General features: G+C 46.7%; 1 protein-coding gene across 1 annotated transcript in view; it reads right to left on the reverse strand.

Annotated features, from left to right (window-relative positions):
- Positions 1–16,457, reverse strand: part of NUAK1 (NUAK family kinase 1) — a 72,325-nt gene that overhangs the window by 21,056 nt on the left and 34,812 nt on the right. The window contains exon 3 of the mRNA XM_036106544.2: positions 315–466. Within this exon, the coding sequence (XP_035962437.2) occupies positions 315–466 (152 nt within the window). The remainder of the gene's footprint in view (positions 1–314; positions 467–16,457) is intronic.

Raw genomic sequence — 16,457 nt, forward strand, 5'->3', positions numbered from 1 at the left:
GAGTGGGGGGCATACGGGAGCTCTCTGTACTAGCCTGGAAACATCACTGTACATCTAAAATTATTCAAAATAAGAAGTTCAAATAAAAAAAACTAATGTTAGGAGTAGGAGGAAGAAGATGGGAAAGAAACAAATGAAAATGTCAATCATGGGTTATGCCTGGATTCTGGAATTCTGGGTGATGGTGATTTTCTTCTATTTCATAAATTCTCCACGCAGACGACAATAAACAGGTATCACCTGCAAACCGTGAAAACAGTCACATGAGCATCAAAACCGTCGGCAACCCAGGCTCTGGCAGGGCTCGACCATACCTTGTGACAATAGTGCACAGCAGAGACAATCTGCCGGAAGAAGTGTCTGGTCTCCCTCTCGCTGAGGCGTCTCCGCTCGCTGATGTAATCGTACAGCTCGCCCTTGCTTGCGTACTCCATGATGATCACAATCTTATCTTTGTTCTCAAACACTGTGGGGGGGACAGCAACACACAAACACCCTGTTTATCCAACAAGCTCACTTATGACTCCAGAGGGTGCGAGGGAGGACAACGGAGATGTCACTGAGCAGGGGCCAAGAGCGACCGGTCAGGACACAAGTCAGGCCGTTCCACGGGCCGTTCCCGCCCAGGAGCTGGGCGAGAGTGTTCCAGCCAGGTGGACAATGACATCACCGCTCTTGTGACCAGACACACCTCTGCAACCTGACGGGAAAGGTGCCTCTCTTTTCTGAGGGCCCCCCACCCTTCACCAGGCTTGTTCTCCAAAGCCTCGCCCACCAGAACGCCCCCCCAGCTACAGGACAGTGCAGGATAACACCTACCTTCTATGAACTGTTCGATAAGGACCTCACAAGCTACTCTGAACCCAAAAATGGGTAGTTGGACTTGTCACCTCTTTGCTCAAAACCTTCTAGACTTCTAGACTTTCCATCTCACTCAAAATAAAACCCAGTGTTCCAAATTGGCCCAGCAGGTCCTGTGTGATCCCGTGGATCCATCCTAGCCCGATTCTGTGTATTCTGCGTATTTATTTAGCTCTTCTCGCCTACTAGAGTGTAAATGAGGGTTGGTCTATTTCATTCACAGATGTCTCCCCAGCACTCAGAACGCTGACAGAGGGGCTCAAGTCACAATTATCAAATGAGCGAACTCAAAACTTCCTAAGTGCATTCGGACAATTACAGGAAATAATTACTATGTGCCAGGCTCCTGTAAGGTTTTGAGTACCTGACATGTACTGACTCATTTAGATCTTGCAACAAACTTTCAGGGAAATACCACTAATTTTACCACTAGTAAAATGGGGACACTGAGGCCTGGAGAAGTTAAGAGACTTGCACAGTGTGGCTGAGCCCTCCAGACTGGACGGGGCTCATCTCTGGCTTCCAGTGTGGATGGGGACCCGTGATGCCACCGGCTGATGGCATGCCAGGACCACTGCAATCACCCCAAGCTGGGTTCCCTGCCTCGGCCCCTTCCCACGCAACCCCCACACCACCATGGAAATTGTTTTCCCAAATGCTTCTCTCTCCCACTTCCCTCTCACCAACTCTGACACTCTAGCCGTGATGCTCACACTCAGCTGGACTAAGTCCGTGGGAGGAAGAGCCAGGAAGATGCCCATAGGAGCGGGTTCGGGGAGACCACGGAGCACAGATGCTAGCTAGGTCCTCAGCATCCCCTCCACCAAAGCCACCCCATTGCTATCTGTTTCCTACTTTGGGCTTTCACATAGATGTTCTTTGAGCAAAGAAAAAATAAATAATTGTTTTGAAACCCATCCCTCCCAAGGGACATGGCATAAAAACCTTTGTAGGGTATCCAAGATCCTTCCTAAAGAATCCCTGCCTATATCCCTCTGTCTCATCAGCTTCCACTGTTCCCCATCAGGCCCCCGATGTCCACTAATGCTGAACCATTTGCTGTTTCTCACAGTCTCTGTCTCTGTCTCCCTGTCTCTGTCTCTGTCTCTCTCTCTCTCACACACACACACTGCTGTTTCCCACCTCCTCCCCTCTGCCTTTACTACCTGCCTTACCTGTGGGGGAAATTCCAACCTATCTGTCAAGACTGAACTCAAATATGGCTTCTATTTTGCCTCCCTCTGCCTCTCACTGTGCTACTCAATACTTGTATGATAGCCCTTTCAAACTGCATGGATTTATTTGCTGGTTTACATATCCATTCCTCTGCCTGGACTGTGAGTCTGGACTTTTAGATGTAGAAAGTTTAAAATCAGACCCTCCTAAGTAGGATTCCTGGATCTGCCTCTTACTTGCTGTGTGACTCTGAGGGAGTTGCTTGCCCTCTCTGTGCCTCAGTTTCGTCAACTGTAAAATGTAAATAATACTAGTAAGTACTTCTTAGAACTGTTGGGAGTGTTTATTGATATTGGGTGTGTTAAATGCTTAGAACAAGGCCTACACTTATAGCATGCACCCAGTGACATTAGCTATTATTGTACTATTGATATTATTGGACCCCAGGGCCTTAGCACTGAGCCAGACTCCTAGACACACTCAGTGAGAATGGAATTGAACTGGAACATGCCCAGGCCTGGGTCCTCTGTCCTCCCACACCTTGTCACTGGCTGTTAGAAGCTCAAGCCCCTCCAGTTCCTCCTTGGCTCCTTCAAGTCCAGCCAAACCTCTCTGATAAAAGGAAGGGGGAAGGAGGAGGGAAGGGAGGATGAGGAGGCAAGAGAACGGCCAGATAAAATTGGCTGCTCCCGTGTCTGCTAACTTCGGCGTACCCTGCAGCTTTGGCTCTTGCCAGGGATTTCAGCCTGTTGTGCCCTTTTCATTAACAATAAACTCCGGAAACTGCAAAACTGCCTCGGGGTGCATGGCTCAGGCTCTGAAAATGATGGAGAGTTGGCCCGGGAGAGGGCAGCGGGCTTTCTAATTTTAAAAAGTACTTTGACAGAGAGGGAAAGTACTTTGACAGAGAAATAAACGAGGGAGGTTCACACCCCCAAAAAGTCTGATGTGTCCCTAAAGGAGGCCAAAGTCACCAGTCCCTTCAGTGATTATCAGAAAGTATGGGTCGCTGGTCTCAGGCAGACAAAAGGACTGTTTCGGTGACAGGATTCCTCCCTTTCCAACTGGCCCGCCTGGTATCAAGCAGAGATAAACACGATTCATTTCAACACCAAATATTTTACTACGTGAGGAACCTCCATCAGCGAGTCCTGCTAGGCCCACCTCTAAAATACATCCTGATTCTGTCCTCGTGTCTGATGTCCCCGCTCACCCCTTGCTCTAAATCTCCATCCTCGCTGGTTTCCTGCCTTTTCTCTCTTGCCCCTCAGCTGATTTTCTGTATTCAGAGGGGGCTGGGGAACATTTCCAGATGCGCGTGCCGTGGAGCACGGGTCCAGCAAGATATTCTGGAAGAAAATGTGCCTGTGATCGAGCATCGGCAAAATGTTTTTTGGACAATGCTAATACCTGATTGCCCTTGGAGGGTCTGGTTTCTTTGACTCTGAGTTTTGCAGGTTGATTTGGCCATTTCAACATTCCTCCTGACATCCAGAGGAACTAATGGGGAGCCAATCTGGTAAACAATGGGTGGAGAGGGCGCCTGGGTGGCTCAGTTGGTTAAGCGACTGCCTTCGGCTCAGGTCATGATCCTGGAGTCCTGGATCGAGTCCCGCATCGGGCTCCCTGCTCGGCGGGGAGTCTGCTTTGCCCTCTGACCCTATCCCCTCTCATGTGTTCTCTCTCATTCTCTCTCTCTCAAATAAATAAATAAAATCTTTAAAAAAAAAAAAAAAAAAACAATGGGTGGAGATGATAGGCGGGGCTCATGGGCAGCCAGGTGAGAGACCTGTCCAAGTGGCCACGTGGGGCTCCACCCTTCCCACAGGAAGCAGCACAGCCAAGCCTCACGGTCAAGGCCCTCATTGTAACCCTCAATTAACTAAATGCAAATAGCAGTTCTAGACTTGGTACATCAGTGATTCATCAAGGAGGCCCCGTGATGTTAAGTATGAAGCTTCCAGTCCTTCCTGATAACAGCGGCACTTACTGAAGGCCTACTATGTGCAGACTCTGAGCTAATAAGCACTTTGCTTGAATTATGTCTTATGGCTTTGGTCCTATGAGTATCCTCGCTGTACACATGAGAAATTCTAAGTACAACCAGGTTAGTAACCACCATGGCCACAGAGCGAGTCCAGGGCGGAGCCAGGCCTAGGCCCGCAGTCTGACCACACATGCCATGCTCCTAGCCACTACACCATTTTACATATAGGTAACCCCCCTGAACCTCGGTCTCCTCATCAGTCAGATGCAGGGCCCTCGGTGAGCTCAAGGGTCCTGCTCCTTCCAGATGGTGCCTTTGCCAGTGCTCAATAAAGGGCAGCTATCCTCAGAATTTCTCATCTGCCTCCTAGCCAGCTTCTGCAAAACAAAACCGTAAGACTTTTGTCTCCCTGCTGCCATCACTCTTTAAAACGTGTTGTGGCTGGAACACTTGGGTGGCTCAGTCAGTTAAAAGTGTCTGACTCTTGGTTTCAGCTCAGGTGGTGATCTCAGGGTGGTGGCATTGAGCCTGGCTCTGTGCTCAGCACGGAGTCTGCTTGGGTTTCTCTCTCTCTCCATCTCCTTGTGCCCCTCCTCCCTGCCCCACATGCACGTGCTCTCTCTCTAATAAATAAATAAATCACAAAAAAAAAAGAATGCCTACTTCTGAGAAACACTTGCATATTAAAAAAAATAAAAATAAATTTAAAAAAATAAAATATGGTGTGGCTTCCTCAGAATCACAAAATTTTCGAGCAGGAAGGGCCTTAGAGACCAACTATTATTTTTCCAGAATAGCCAAGGATTTCTAATGTATAAGAGCAAGGCCTTGGGAATTTCTCCTGAAGAATGACCAGCTTCCGCACTCCTGGCCCAAGGCTCCTTGCCCATGCTAAGGTCACTATCAGCGAGGTGATAGGAACCCTCTTGGCCATTCTTCTGGCAAAAGGGGCCGCTTCCCTTGGGCACTTTTACAACTGGTTATTTATAAGCCCAGAAATCTTGTCTGTGTTTATGTTATTAGTCACTAAGCAAAAGCTTATTTTCCACCAGTTGGGAAGGGTTTCCTTTCTGAAAAATGAAAGCCTGTGTCTCTTGGCCAGACAGCTTTACCCAGAAGCCCGGTGGCTCCAGAATGGTAAGGAAAACTATGGCCCTTGACATGCCAGGCCTACCAGGAAAATCAAAACCCTGAATAGAAACTTAGCTCAGCTTGAGTCAGACCGCAGCACAGGGGCCATGTCCATGCACTGCAGACCCAGGTTTGAGTTCTAACAATATACTTGTATAAAGTACCTGCTATGGGACTGGCACTGGGGATACTGAGAGAAGACTTTACTAGGGGAAGAGTGGGAAAGGCAGGCCAGGCAGGGGGAGCAGCACGGGCAAGGGCAGAAACAGGAGCAGAACCACCAGCAGCTGGCAGGTGCTGGGGACTGAGGGACTCGAAAGGAGAGGCAGGCTATGAATGAGCCACCGAGGCCTTGAATGCCCACAAGGAGCACAGTGGGGGAGGAGTCAGATGGGCCCAAATGTTGCCAAGAACAATAAATAGATGGGACAAGGCACAGGGCAGCCCCCAGGATCCTGGGCCTATGAAATAGCCCAGAGCACCCTTCTTCCCGAGAGCCTTCCATGCTGGAGAGTGATCTCTCCTTCCTCAGAAGGCTTATTTGTGGTAACAATAGATAACACGTACTGAACAATTACTGCATGCCATGGATTGTCACATTTAATCCTAACAATCCCCTATTTCATAAATAGGGAACCAGCACTCAGATGGAGAAACAACACGGCCAGCACCGGGCAAGGCCTACCTTCTCCGTGCCCTCTTTCTCTCACTAACCATCTCCCCAAGGATATATATAAGCCAATACCATGAATAGGACGACTATAAGTCAGTACCATAGATAAATTTTGCCAATTGTCTAAAAATGGAATCATGCTGAATATATTCTTTTGTGTCAGGCTTCGTTAGCTCAATGCTGTAAGAATAATCCCATGTTTGTTCCGTGTGATGGAAGACTGTTCGCTCTCATTGCTGTAGAGTACCCCTCCGTGTGAATGCAGCAAGGCTGTATCCATTCTACTGTTGATGGGTATTTGGGTTGTTTCCAGGTGGGGGTCATTACGAATAGTGCTGCTGTAAACATTCTTTCAATGTTCATCTGTATGCATTTCTGTTGGGCAGATAACCAATAAGGATTTGATCCCAAATGTATGTGACCCAAAAGCTTCTGTTCTTCCCACGACTCCCCACCACCATCCTCCATCATCCCTTTACTTTCCTTATGTAATACTCGATAAAGAGTCTCCTTCGTTAAAGAGACCAGCATCACTGTTTTTTTCTGAAAATGTTTTGTTTTGTTTTGTTTTGTTTTGTTTTTTATCAATATGGAGCATTTTCTGCTTTGTGTTGAAGGGGATACAAATGCAACAGAAGGCACAGTCTTTGTCCTGGAAGAGTTGTAATGTAGCTGGATACCACCAATAGTGTTTATGAAATAGATCAAGTGTTAACCTGTATGATACAGACTTTAAGGACCCAGATGATCAGAATCAGGGAGATAACGCACATGGCCTAAGAAAGTTCCTAGAGAAACAAGCATGCAACTGAACCACCCAAAATGCCTTGGGTTTTGCTCGACTGAGATGGTTTTACCATTGTTTTTGCATAGACCGATATCCAGACTCTGCTTTCTTCTACTGTCCCACAGAAAGGCCTTCTTCCCAGACACCAACTTGAATGATTTCTCTTGTTTTCTGTTTATTTTCCATTTCAAGGGAGAGTGGGGATTGGTTCCTATAGAAACGGCTACTTCTCCAAATTAATTATGAATTTCATCAGATGTTCAGTTTGACGGTCCAGCTCTGCCTTCTGATTGTCTCGCTTTCCCAACCACGCTAATTACCCAACTCCTAACGACTCCCTCCTGTTGCCCCCAGGGCAAATAACACAACTTGTATAACTTGAGCAAATGCGGATTACAAAATAATGCTCTGGCCTGGGAGAAAGGCTGATGAGTGACGAGATCTTGGGATATTTTAACCGTCCGCCAGCCATTCTAGAACCAAACTCACAATGCCATTTGGAAGGAAATGAGCTTGGGAAGGGAGAGGGTGGGAATCCCTTTACAGGATGCTCCATGGACAGCAGGTTACAAAAAAAGGAGGATGTCTTTCTGGTTTACATGTAACCTCAGAAGAGGAAGATTCGTTTGTTGGTTTTAAGCAAAAAAGCCAATGGCCTAGAGTGGACCAGTCAAGATTCTCCTCATGCCTTTGCCTTCAGTCAAATTAGTTCATTCTTTCCATAGGGTTGCCTCCCCACATGACAGCATTTTTACTGCCTTCCCGAAACCTCAGACAAATGGACCATTCCACTCCTCAGGGGCGTGCTTCTGTTAAAGGTCGTACGATCCTCGTGGAAAGTAGCTTATTTTTCATTTCAGAAATGGAATGGTCTTTCCTTTGCAAGAACTGTCTGCAACCTAATTAGGTCCTTTAGTCAATGCAAGATCCATTTTTCAAGAGTTTCCTCCCCAGAACTAAATTTCAAGCACCTCACAGGCTCAGGGCTTCACAAAATGGTCTTCTGATCCCTCAAGTCTGAAAGCCCATGGCAGTGAGAGTGAGAAAGTTATATTGGGCTGGCAGTTCTCCCACAGCCAATGAGTTGGTCCGAGTTGAATCAATGTGTTTCCTGGTTTGGACAATGAAAGGCTCTTTCGTTCACTAATTGTCTTTTCTTAAACCAAAACTCTCTCTGGATGTTGGCTGGCATATGCAAGGAGAACCATAGCCAACCAGGCCACCCACTACCAGCAGTGGACTCCACAGAAGGTAGAAGAAACGGTAAGAAAGCATATAAGCTCCCTGCGGAAGAGGGGATGCAGATGTCTTTCCAAGAACCATTCATTCCTGCCAAGACCATCAGTGTTATTTGGGGGCCCAATAACAAATCCTAGGAGGGCAGGGGATGTGGCCAGGATAAAGGAAGGAGCTACATGGGAGAGAGAATCAATGGCACCGTGTTGGTCCAGCCATTGGATTCCATTCTCCTTCCACAACCATCCCTGGGGTATTTCCGTGGAAACAAGTAGGATTGTGAGGTGATGCGCCCCATCAACCATCACCACACACTCATCAGCCACACCCCACAGTCTCCTTGATCATTTTCGTTATTGCTCTGTCTGGGCTTTTTTGTCTCACACACACACTCACGCCATCCTGAATCTAGACAATTGGTCGGAACACCTCAGAACCACCCCAGGCTAACGTTAACGCTCTTGTACTTGACATGGTGAACTCTGAGAAAAAGCAGGCTCCTCCAATTCAGGCAATGAATGTGGTAGAAATCCATCCCCTGTAAAGACAGGGGGCGCCTGGGTGGCTCAGTTAGTTAAGCAACTGCCTTCGGCTCAGGTCATGATCCCGGAGTCCTGGGATCGAGTCCCACATCGGGCTCCCGGCTCAGCAGGGAGCCTGCTTCTCCCTCTGAACCTCTCCCCTCTCATGCTGTTTCTCTCTCTGTCTCTCTCTCAAGTAAATAAATAAATAAAATCTTTAAAAAAAAAAAAAAGACAGCCTTACCGTTCCCCTCCCCACAGGACGCTTTGCTACATGGGCGCATCCCACCCTTACCAGCAGCCAGGGTGGAAAAGTCAGCCCTGTGGTTATCACACCTATGCTTCTAGCCATTGCTCACCCCACCGTGTATGGCTCAGGACGAATCCTGTCAACTCTAAATTCTGGTCCACCTGATCGTGCAAACACAGTCTTGTTGTTAAGAGCCTGACTCCCGGAGCCAGGCTACCTGGGTTCAAATCCAGGCTCTGCCACTTACCAGCTGAGTGACCTTGGCAAGTTACCTAAACTTTCTGAGCCTCAGTTTCTTCATCTGTTAAGGTGAACACCACCGATCCTCATTGTGAAGGTTATCACAACATGCGTCTGTGTGTTAGGCTGTTATTAGTAGGCAGCAAGTCTTAGTCATGCCTGAATCAAATCCAGGATTATTAAGGATATATGTATTGGCAAAATCTACACCTGAGATCACATGTGTTCCCTTGAGGGATGAGAGGGAGGTGGGAGAACAGAGAAATAGACTAAGACTCAGGGACGTCAAAGGACTTGCAGCCAAGCCTGAGGTGGAGGCAAGCTTAGCTCTCCTAATTAGGGTCCGTTCTTCAGACACCAGTGGTGTTCCAAAGCCTGGATCTCAACCTCAGAGCCACCCCTGCCAGATGAACCCACTGTCAGAAATCATCTGGGGAGTGGGCCTCTTCCATGCCCCACAAGCCTTCTTCAATGCATGCTGTTAACCACCGAGGCAAATTAACAGAGCCATCACGCTTAAGTTCAAAAGATCTTATATTACCAGACAACACGGTTCCATTTTTTTTTCTTTAGAAATTAACTTCAAATACAAGTGGTATTATTTGAGGCACTAGAAAATATTGAATTCCAGGAAACCCGAGAGGGCGAGGCAGGACAACCAGGGAGTAGCATTCGTTTTTAGTTGTTTTATTTCTAATCTCCAGCCTCTAGAAAAATGACTTGGGTGTAATCAAATGAAAACAATGAAAATAATACACTTGAAGGTCAAACAGCTAACTTAATAGGAAACTCATTAGAAACGTGGCTGGACAGATTCACAGCTGAAGAGCTCGTGCCCGTGACTAAAAGTGAAGGAAACTCTGGTGCTGTGTTATTAACCAGGGCGAGTCCTTCCTTTTGGATCCAGCCTGCAGAGACTTCATGTGGAATTTGTGGACCTGGCAGCAAGGGGAGTGTGTTAAAATGCTCAGCGATTTGCCATGGGTTCAAAAGAGTAAACACAAGCATAATATACCACTTTGCCAAGTTCAACAAACTGTTTCATGGGGCTCTGAGTCCCTGATGAGGGCAGCAACCAAATGGCTAAGTAAGGAAACCCAAGCCCAAAGGTATCACTCACTGCTCACTGGTGATCGCTGCCAGACACACTTTCTTCTCTGGAATTCACTGATGACAAATGATCAGACCAAGACAAGTTTCGAGAGCAGGGCTCATTTCCTCTTCGTTGCAGGATTAAGTCCGTATTTCTCAGTCTGGCCAATTAAATCTGAATCCCCAGGGGGGGAGGCTCGGGCATCAGCATTTTTTACAGATGTCCCATGAGATTTTAATGTGTATCCAGCGCTCAGTATCACTGGTGTAGGCAATCTGGCCGCGACCTTCTCTTCTAACTCCTCCCAAAAGAGGGTGATACTCCAGCCATTAAGGACCTCTCAGAGCCCTAAACATCACAGCAGGAATAATCAGTGTTATTTATGGAGCATGTACCTGCCACTGTGCTTAGTGATCTTTTCCTTATCTGATTTAATCCTCACAAGTTTATCTAGAAAGTAGCGAGCTATTGGCCCCATTTTATAGGTAAGAGAACTGACCCTCAGACAGGTTAAGTCACTGGCCCAAGGTCACATAATAGCAACCGGAAGAGCAGTTGGCTCACTCAAATCAAAGCCTGCTTGGGACAAGAAAACATATACTCATCCTACTAGAACAATACCTGCCTGGGACGTAAGTACTCAATATATTTTTGTAAAAGCAATGAGTGATCCCATGAATGAATGAGAACACGGGGTAGAATTAATGACTAACAGCCCTTGTCAGATCAATTCGGCCATCCCCTGCCTTCGAAAAGGCCTCAATCAGGATCTGCTTGCTGGCTGAGAAGGCTGGGTTAGGGCACTTGACCTGAGAAGAAAAACGTGAACTGGTTCGACTGTAGGATTTCCAAATAACTGATGCTAGAAATGAGCCCTGCCTTGGTTTCTGCTCCACGGAGCAGCTGTTCTCTAACACGGTGGTTCTCAAACTTGAGAGTGCATTCGAGTCACCCAGAAGGCTGGTTATTCCACACGTGGATCTAGGGTGGGCCCAAGGAACACGGACGCTGCAGCTCCAGGGTCCCTCTGAGAACCGTGGCTCACATGCATTGCTGGGCAGTTGATCAGGGTCCTGCCATTCTCAAGGGGTTACTTTGCAGGGGCAGCCACACTTTGTGACTCTGGGACCTCTGCTAGACTTTTTGGATGTGTCTTGCACCAGCCCCACTGCCCCTGGCCAAAAGTTGAGGGGCAGGAGAAGGCGGGAGGTGGAATGCCCTGTCATCCAAGCTTACAGCTCACAATACAGCCTCTGGGCTCTTCCACAGGCCCTGCCTCTTGGTGTCTCCTCTGCATCTCTGGCTAGATTATTAGAGCAGTGATTTTCACCACCAGGCAAGAACTATATGCCCTTCCAGAAAAATCTATCAAATTCTCAGGTGACACAGGTAGCTCGAAAAAGCATATTGTAATGTATACTTCTAGGAAGATGGAAGGAACTTTTCACTGATCTAAAAAAAAAAAAAAGAACAACTCATCCAAAATGCCTTTATGGCAGGAATTCAGAGAAGTTTCTAGAATACAGACTCCTTTACGTCTTCTCCTAGGCAGCAGGTTTAAAGCTCACAAGACACACATGCTTATCAAGGGAGGCATGTTTGTTTGTTTCATTTGGCTTTTTTAAGTTTCAGAAACTCTTCCAAAGGTGAGAGATCACAGCTGACCAATGTCCAATAGGCTTCCCACTTTGTTCCAGAAAGCCAGAATCACCCTTACCTAAGAACACGGCACGTGATGAAAGGGTTGGCCCGTTCTAGCATACTGCAATGCAAAGGGTCAATGAAGGGATGAAATCTTGCAGGGCCAGGAAGAGAGATTTCCAGGAACAAAAACCAAGGGCATACAAGTAAAGGCACCAGCAGAATCTCCCCCACTCACTCCCCCGCCTTTTCATTCCCCTCCCCCCTCCCCAGCGGGACTGTTACCAGATGGGGTGCTAAGTTTCCCTAAAGTGTTGTGTGGCAAGACGTTCATTCTCGAGGTTTTGCAGTTTGTGTCTCCTAGGCTTTCAAAGGGGAAGCCAGGGCGAGACAATGTGCCTTTGATGTTTGCACTCGGTCCTGAAATCAGAACCTCAGGCAAAAACTGTTTTTATCTCTTCCATCCTAGGCAGCCAAGTTGAAAGCTCTGGTGGGCACTTCCTTTTCAGCTGTTCTTTCCATATTGTCAATTCCCACCCTGCTGAGAGAATGGAATTCCTTTGACTGGAAACAGGGGTCCATCTCAGAGATGGTGCCAGAGATTCCTTTCTTCCTTTTCTCTCTCCCTTACGTTATTACCCTTAGTATCACACACTAGAAGGTGTGTGTCTATCCTCTTTTATTTACTTAGCATTAGAAACCAGTTATGGTTTGTGTTTACATGGAGTCGACAAATTTGAGGGTTAATCACCTTCACCCACAGGTCAATAGGAGAGTAACCCCAGGGTCTGGTTTGAGAAAGAAACATTTGAAAGGAATTATTTTTGAGATTTGGTGAAGAGCAGCGTTAATTCAGTGAAGTCGCAGATGTCGTGAGCCTGTGGGTACTCTGAATAATGTACAAATAACTTACATTTCCATGGACTGCAGTGTAGAAAACACTTGATCTTTGAGTTGACCAGATTTGGGCCTCAAGCTTCTTCCTGAGATGTATGTAGAAGTATTTTCTAAAATACCCACAAAGCTGACATTTAATGCTCTCATGTATTTCAGACAACAACTCCCGTGAACACCAAGAATTCTCTGTATCACGGGGCCCAGAATAATGCTTGCCCCCAGTTAGGGGTCACGGCAGACCACCGAATGACCTGGCTTGTCTTAGGTGCACCAGCTTCAGAGTGACTAGGTTCAGCGCTCAGATCTCCCACTTCTTAGTCGGTGTGACTTTGGGAAATGTACTTAACGCCTCTCAGACAAAATTTCCTTACCATAAAATACGGATGTTAACAGTTGCATTTCATGGATGTAAGGATCAACTGAGATAATACAAGCACACATCCTAGCACAGGGTAAAACTCAGTAACTCCTAGCTATTATTAGTACTATTTTAAAGTGTAAATAAAAGCTACTTTCTTCCTCAAAATCAGTGGCTTTGCCTTATTCTTGGTACAAAACCCACAGCTCTCCTTAGCCAATCTGGTCAAAATCTGGCCCTCCCTGACCTCCTCTCTCCACCACTCTCCTACTCACTCGCTCCCTCAGCCTCACAGACCCTCTGTCACTTCTGCCGACACAAGCTCCTTCCCTCCTTTGAGCATTGTTCCTGAACACACGGGGTCAGACGCATCCTTGCTTTGCCATGTTGTTGCTTTTGCAGCTGCTACTGCTGTGTGTGTGTGTGTGTGTGTGTGTGTGTGTGTGTGTGTGTGTGTGCATGCGTGCCTGTATTTTAAATCACAAAAGTCCTGGCTGAAGAAGAACTCGTAAGGTTCTTCCACAGTTCCATTCACTTGGCTAATGTCCAAACAGCCAGTTCATTCAGCAAAATCTGCGCATTGCTGAACCCAGCGAAGGCTCCTGATTGGCTGGTCAGACAACCAATCAGCTTCCAGGGAGAAGGTTTCCCTTTCACACAGCGATTGGCCGAGAGACCTCAGACTCGGCCCCCCACCACTGCTGCCACCGCACTGCCCCTACCACACCAGGGGGCCTAGAAGGAGAGAAAAGGGGATGCCTGGGGCGCACAGGTGGGCTGCGGAGCCAGCAGAACAAGACACAAAAGCAGAGACATAGGGCGGATGCCCGGTGGTGGAGAAACCAAATGAGGTCAGGAGGCCTGTGTGCCAGGGCCACCAGCGAGCCATGGTACTGAATGGGGTCATGAACTGAATGGGGTCCTCCAAATTCATATGTCGAAGTCCCAACGCCCCATGCCTCAGAATGTGACCCTACTCAGAGACAGGGCCTTTAAAAAGATAATTAAGGTTAAATGAGGACATCAGGGTGGGCCCTTAATCCAGTGTGACTGGTGTCCTTATAAAAAGGGGAAATTTGGACACGGACACAGAGGGGACAGCACATGAAGACATGGGGAGAAGACAGCCATCTATAAGCCAAGGAGAGAGGCTTGGAAGAAAGCTACCCTCTGATACCTGGATCTCGGACTTCTAGTCTCCAGAACTGAGAAACAACACATTTCTATTGTGCAAGCCACCCAGCCCATGGTATTCTGTTGTGGCAGCCCTGGCGAACTAATACACCCAGCGTGTCTTAACGTTCCAGGGCCTCCATCTCCGCAGCTGCAAAATGGGACACCTGGCCTGCCCCTCCCACAGGTGTGCTGCAGGGATCGACTGAGGCTCGAGGTGGGGGAGCTTTGTCAACCATACAGAATTCCACGGATGACCTCGGGAGGTCTAATTTCACTCTCAGGGCCCTGGTCCTGGGGTCCCGGGCAGTAAAGCAGATAAAGTCAGAAGCCCCTGGGGACTGTGGGGTCGCAGTTAGAGATGAAGGAGCTAGACCAGGGCCTTGGCAATCCCCTGCTCCAAACCTCCAGGGAAGAGACTGGAGTTGCCCTCCTCCACAGTTATTTAGTGGATGTGGGAGAAACAGAACATGCGTGGGAGAAGGAAAAGAGAACAGAACAGAAATCAGAGATTTCTAAGAAATGAAAAGAAAAAAAAAAAAAGCCACATTTATGTCCCTGGGAATTTTCTGGATAAAAACAATACATTTTATTTGTATGGTACTCTGCAGGTCACAAAATACTTGATAGCAGTAAAGATTTTTCTTTAACCTATCTGAGGTCAAGAATCCCTCTGATAATCTGATGAAAGCTATGCACCCTCTCTTCAGAAAAAAATTAACCCGTGCACTCAACATCTAAAACATTATACACCAGCATGGTCCTATCCTGCAATGATGAAAAAGTTCTGTATCCATACTGTCCAATATGGCAGCCACTAGCCACGTGTGGCTATGGAGCCCTTGAAATGTGGTTAGTGGGACTGAAGAACTGAATTTTTAATTATTTTATTTTATTAATTTTAATTTAAATATCCATCTATAGCTAGTGGCTTCTATATTGGACAAGGCAGTTATCCAATATTCCAGAGGACTTACAAACAGCCTGAAGTTCCACTGACCCCTGCCAATGGACCAAGTTAGGAACCACTTGTAATGATTATACTGTCTTCACAATAATTATCTTTTTTGAGCTTACCAGAACCTGTATCATCTAATTTAATCCTACCAACAACCCAAAGAAAGAGGTAGAACTGTTATCCGCATCTTACAGGTGTAGATATTGAGGCCCTGAGAGGCCCCCCAACTTGCCCAAAGTCTCATGTCAAGGCCACAGTGAAGGATTTGGGACTAAAACCCAAGAGCCTGATGTGAAAACTCAAGCTCTTTCCTGAGTCCCCAAAACCTGGTGATAGGGTTTTATGAATTGAGGCCCAAGCTCCCACCTGAGGCCTCGATGGAAATTATTTCTAGTCACCCAAAGAACTTTAAATTATGTGGTACCTATCTTCAAAGTTATAAGCAAGGGTCCTTCTCTACGCCAAGAAATCCCAAACACAGCACACTGATCCACACTGTGGAGGTCATCCTTCACAAGTACCTTCAGGTTCCCATGGTAACCAGGCCACAGGGAGCAAAAACACTCAGAATTGTATAAAACTCACTCTCCTCCTGCGTTGTGTATCCCCACTCACTTCTAACCTCTAGAAGTTCCTCTCATTTGCAGACATACTCAGATTTGTTTTCTCAACCTGGAATTCTCCTTTCCCCAATTCTTCCTCAAAATAACTCCTTCAAGGCCCAGCCTATATGCCACAAAAGCTTCTAAGCTCCAGGACTCTATGGTCCCAGAATATGTTGCTTGCATATCTACGTAACATTCTTCTGTCATGCCTTGTAGGGTGCCTTGAATAGGAGATCCATAACCTGTTGTCTCTTTCAGTTTCTAACCACATTGAACATGGTGCTTAACACAGTCACTCAGTAGACCAGTGGTTCCCACACTTGTTAAAACATGGACTGCCGGGCCCCACCCCCAGAGCTGCTAATTCAGCAGGTCTTCAGTGAGGCCCTGGAATCTGCATTTCTAACATCCCAATTTATATGGATGTTACCGGTTCAGAGACTGCACTTTGAGAATCCCTGCAAGAGATGTTTGTGGAATGAATACATGATTGAGTGAATGAAAATTTCTCTTAAGCATCCTCTCCCCAAGGGCTCCAAAAATGAGCTTTAGAAAAATCAAGATAAAAATTGTTACCAACATTTACTTCTGGATGAGGAGCAAAAATAGAAGCAACAGGGAGAAAAAATGGCCAAAAACAGCAGGGAACCAGAAGAAGGAAAATTTAAGATAGATATCAGAAAAACTTTCAGGTTACCATCTGGTTTCCTCTTAGCCATTACTGTGTAAACGTATTATGATCAGACCATAATTAAAAATACTATGATGAGACCAAATTAAAAATAGGTTCAGTTTTCTGACTCAACCATTTATTTAAAAATATTCTGGAGAAACACTCTGATTCAGTAAGTCCAAGCCTAGAAAAATTTT

Source organism: Halichoerus grypus, chromosome 6, assembly GCF_964656455.1.
Source record: "Halichoerus grypus chromosome 6, mHalGry1.hap1.1, whole genome shotgun sequence".
Taxonomy (NCBI): domain Eukaryota; kingdom Metazoa; phylum Chordata; class Mammalia; order Carnivora; family Phocidae; genus Halichoerus; species Halichoerus grypus.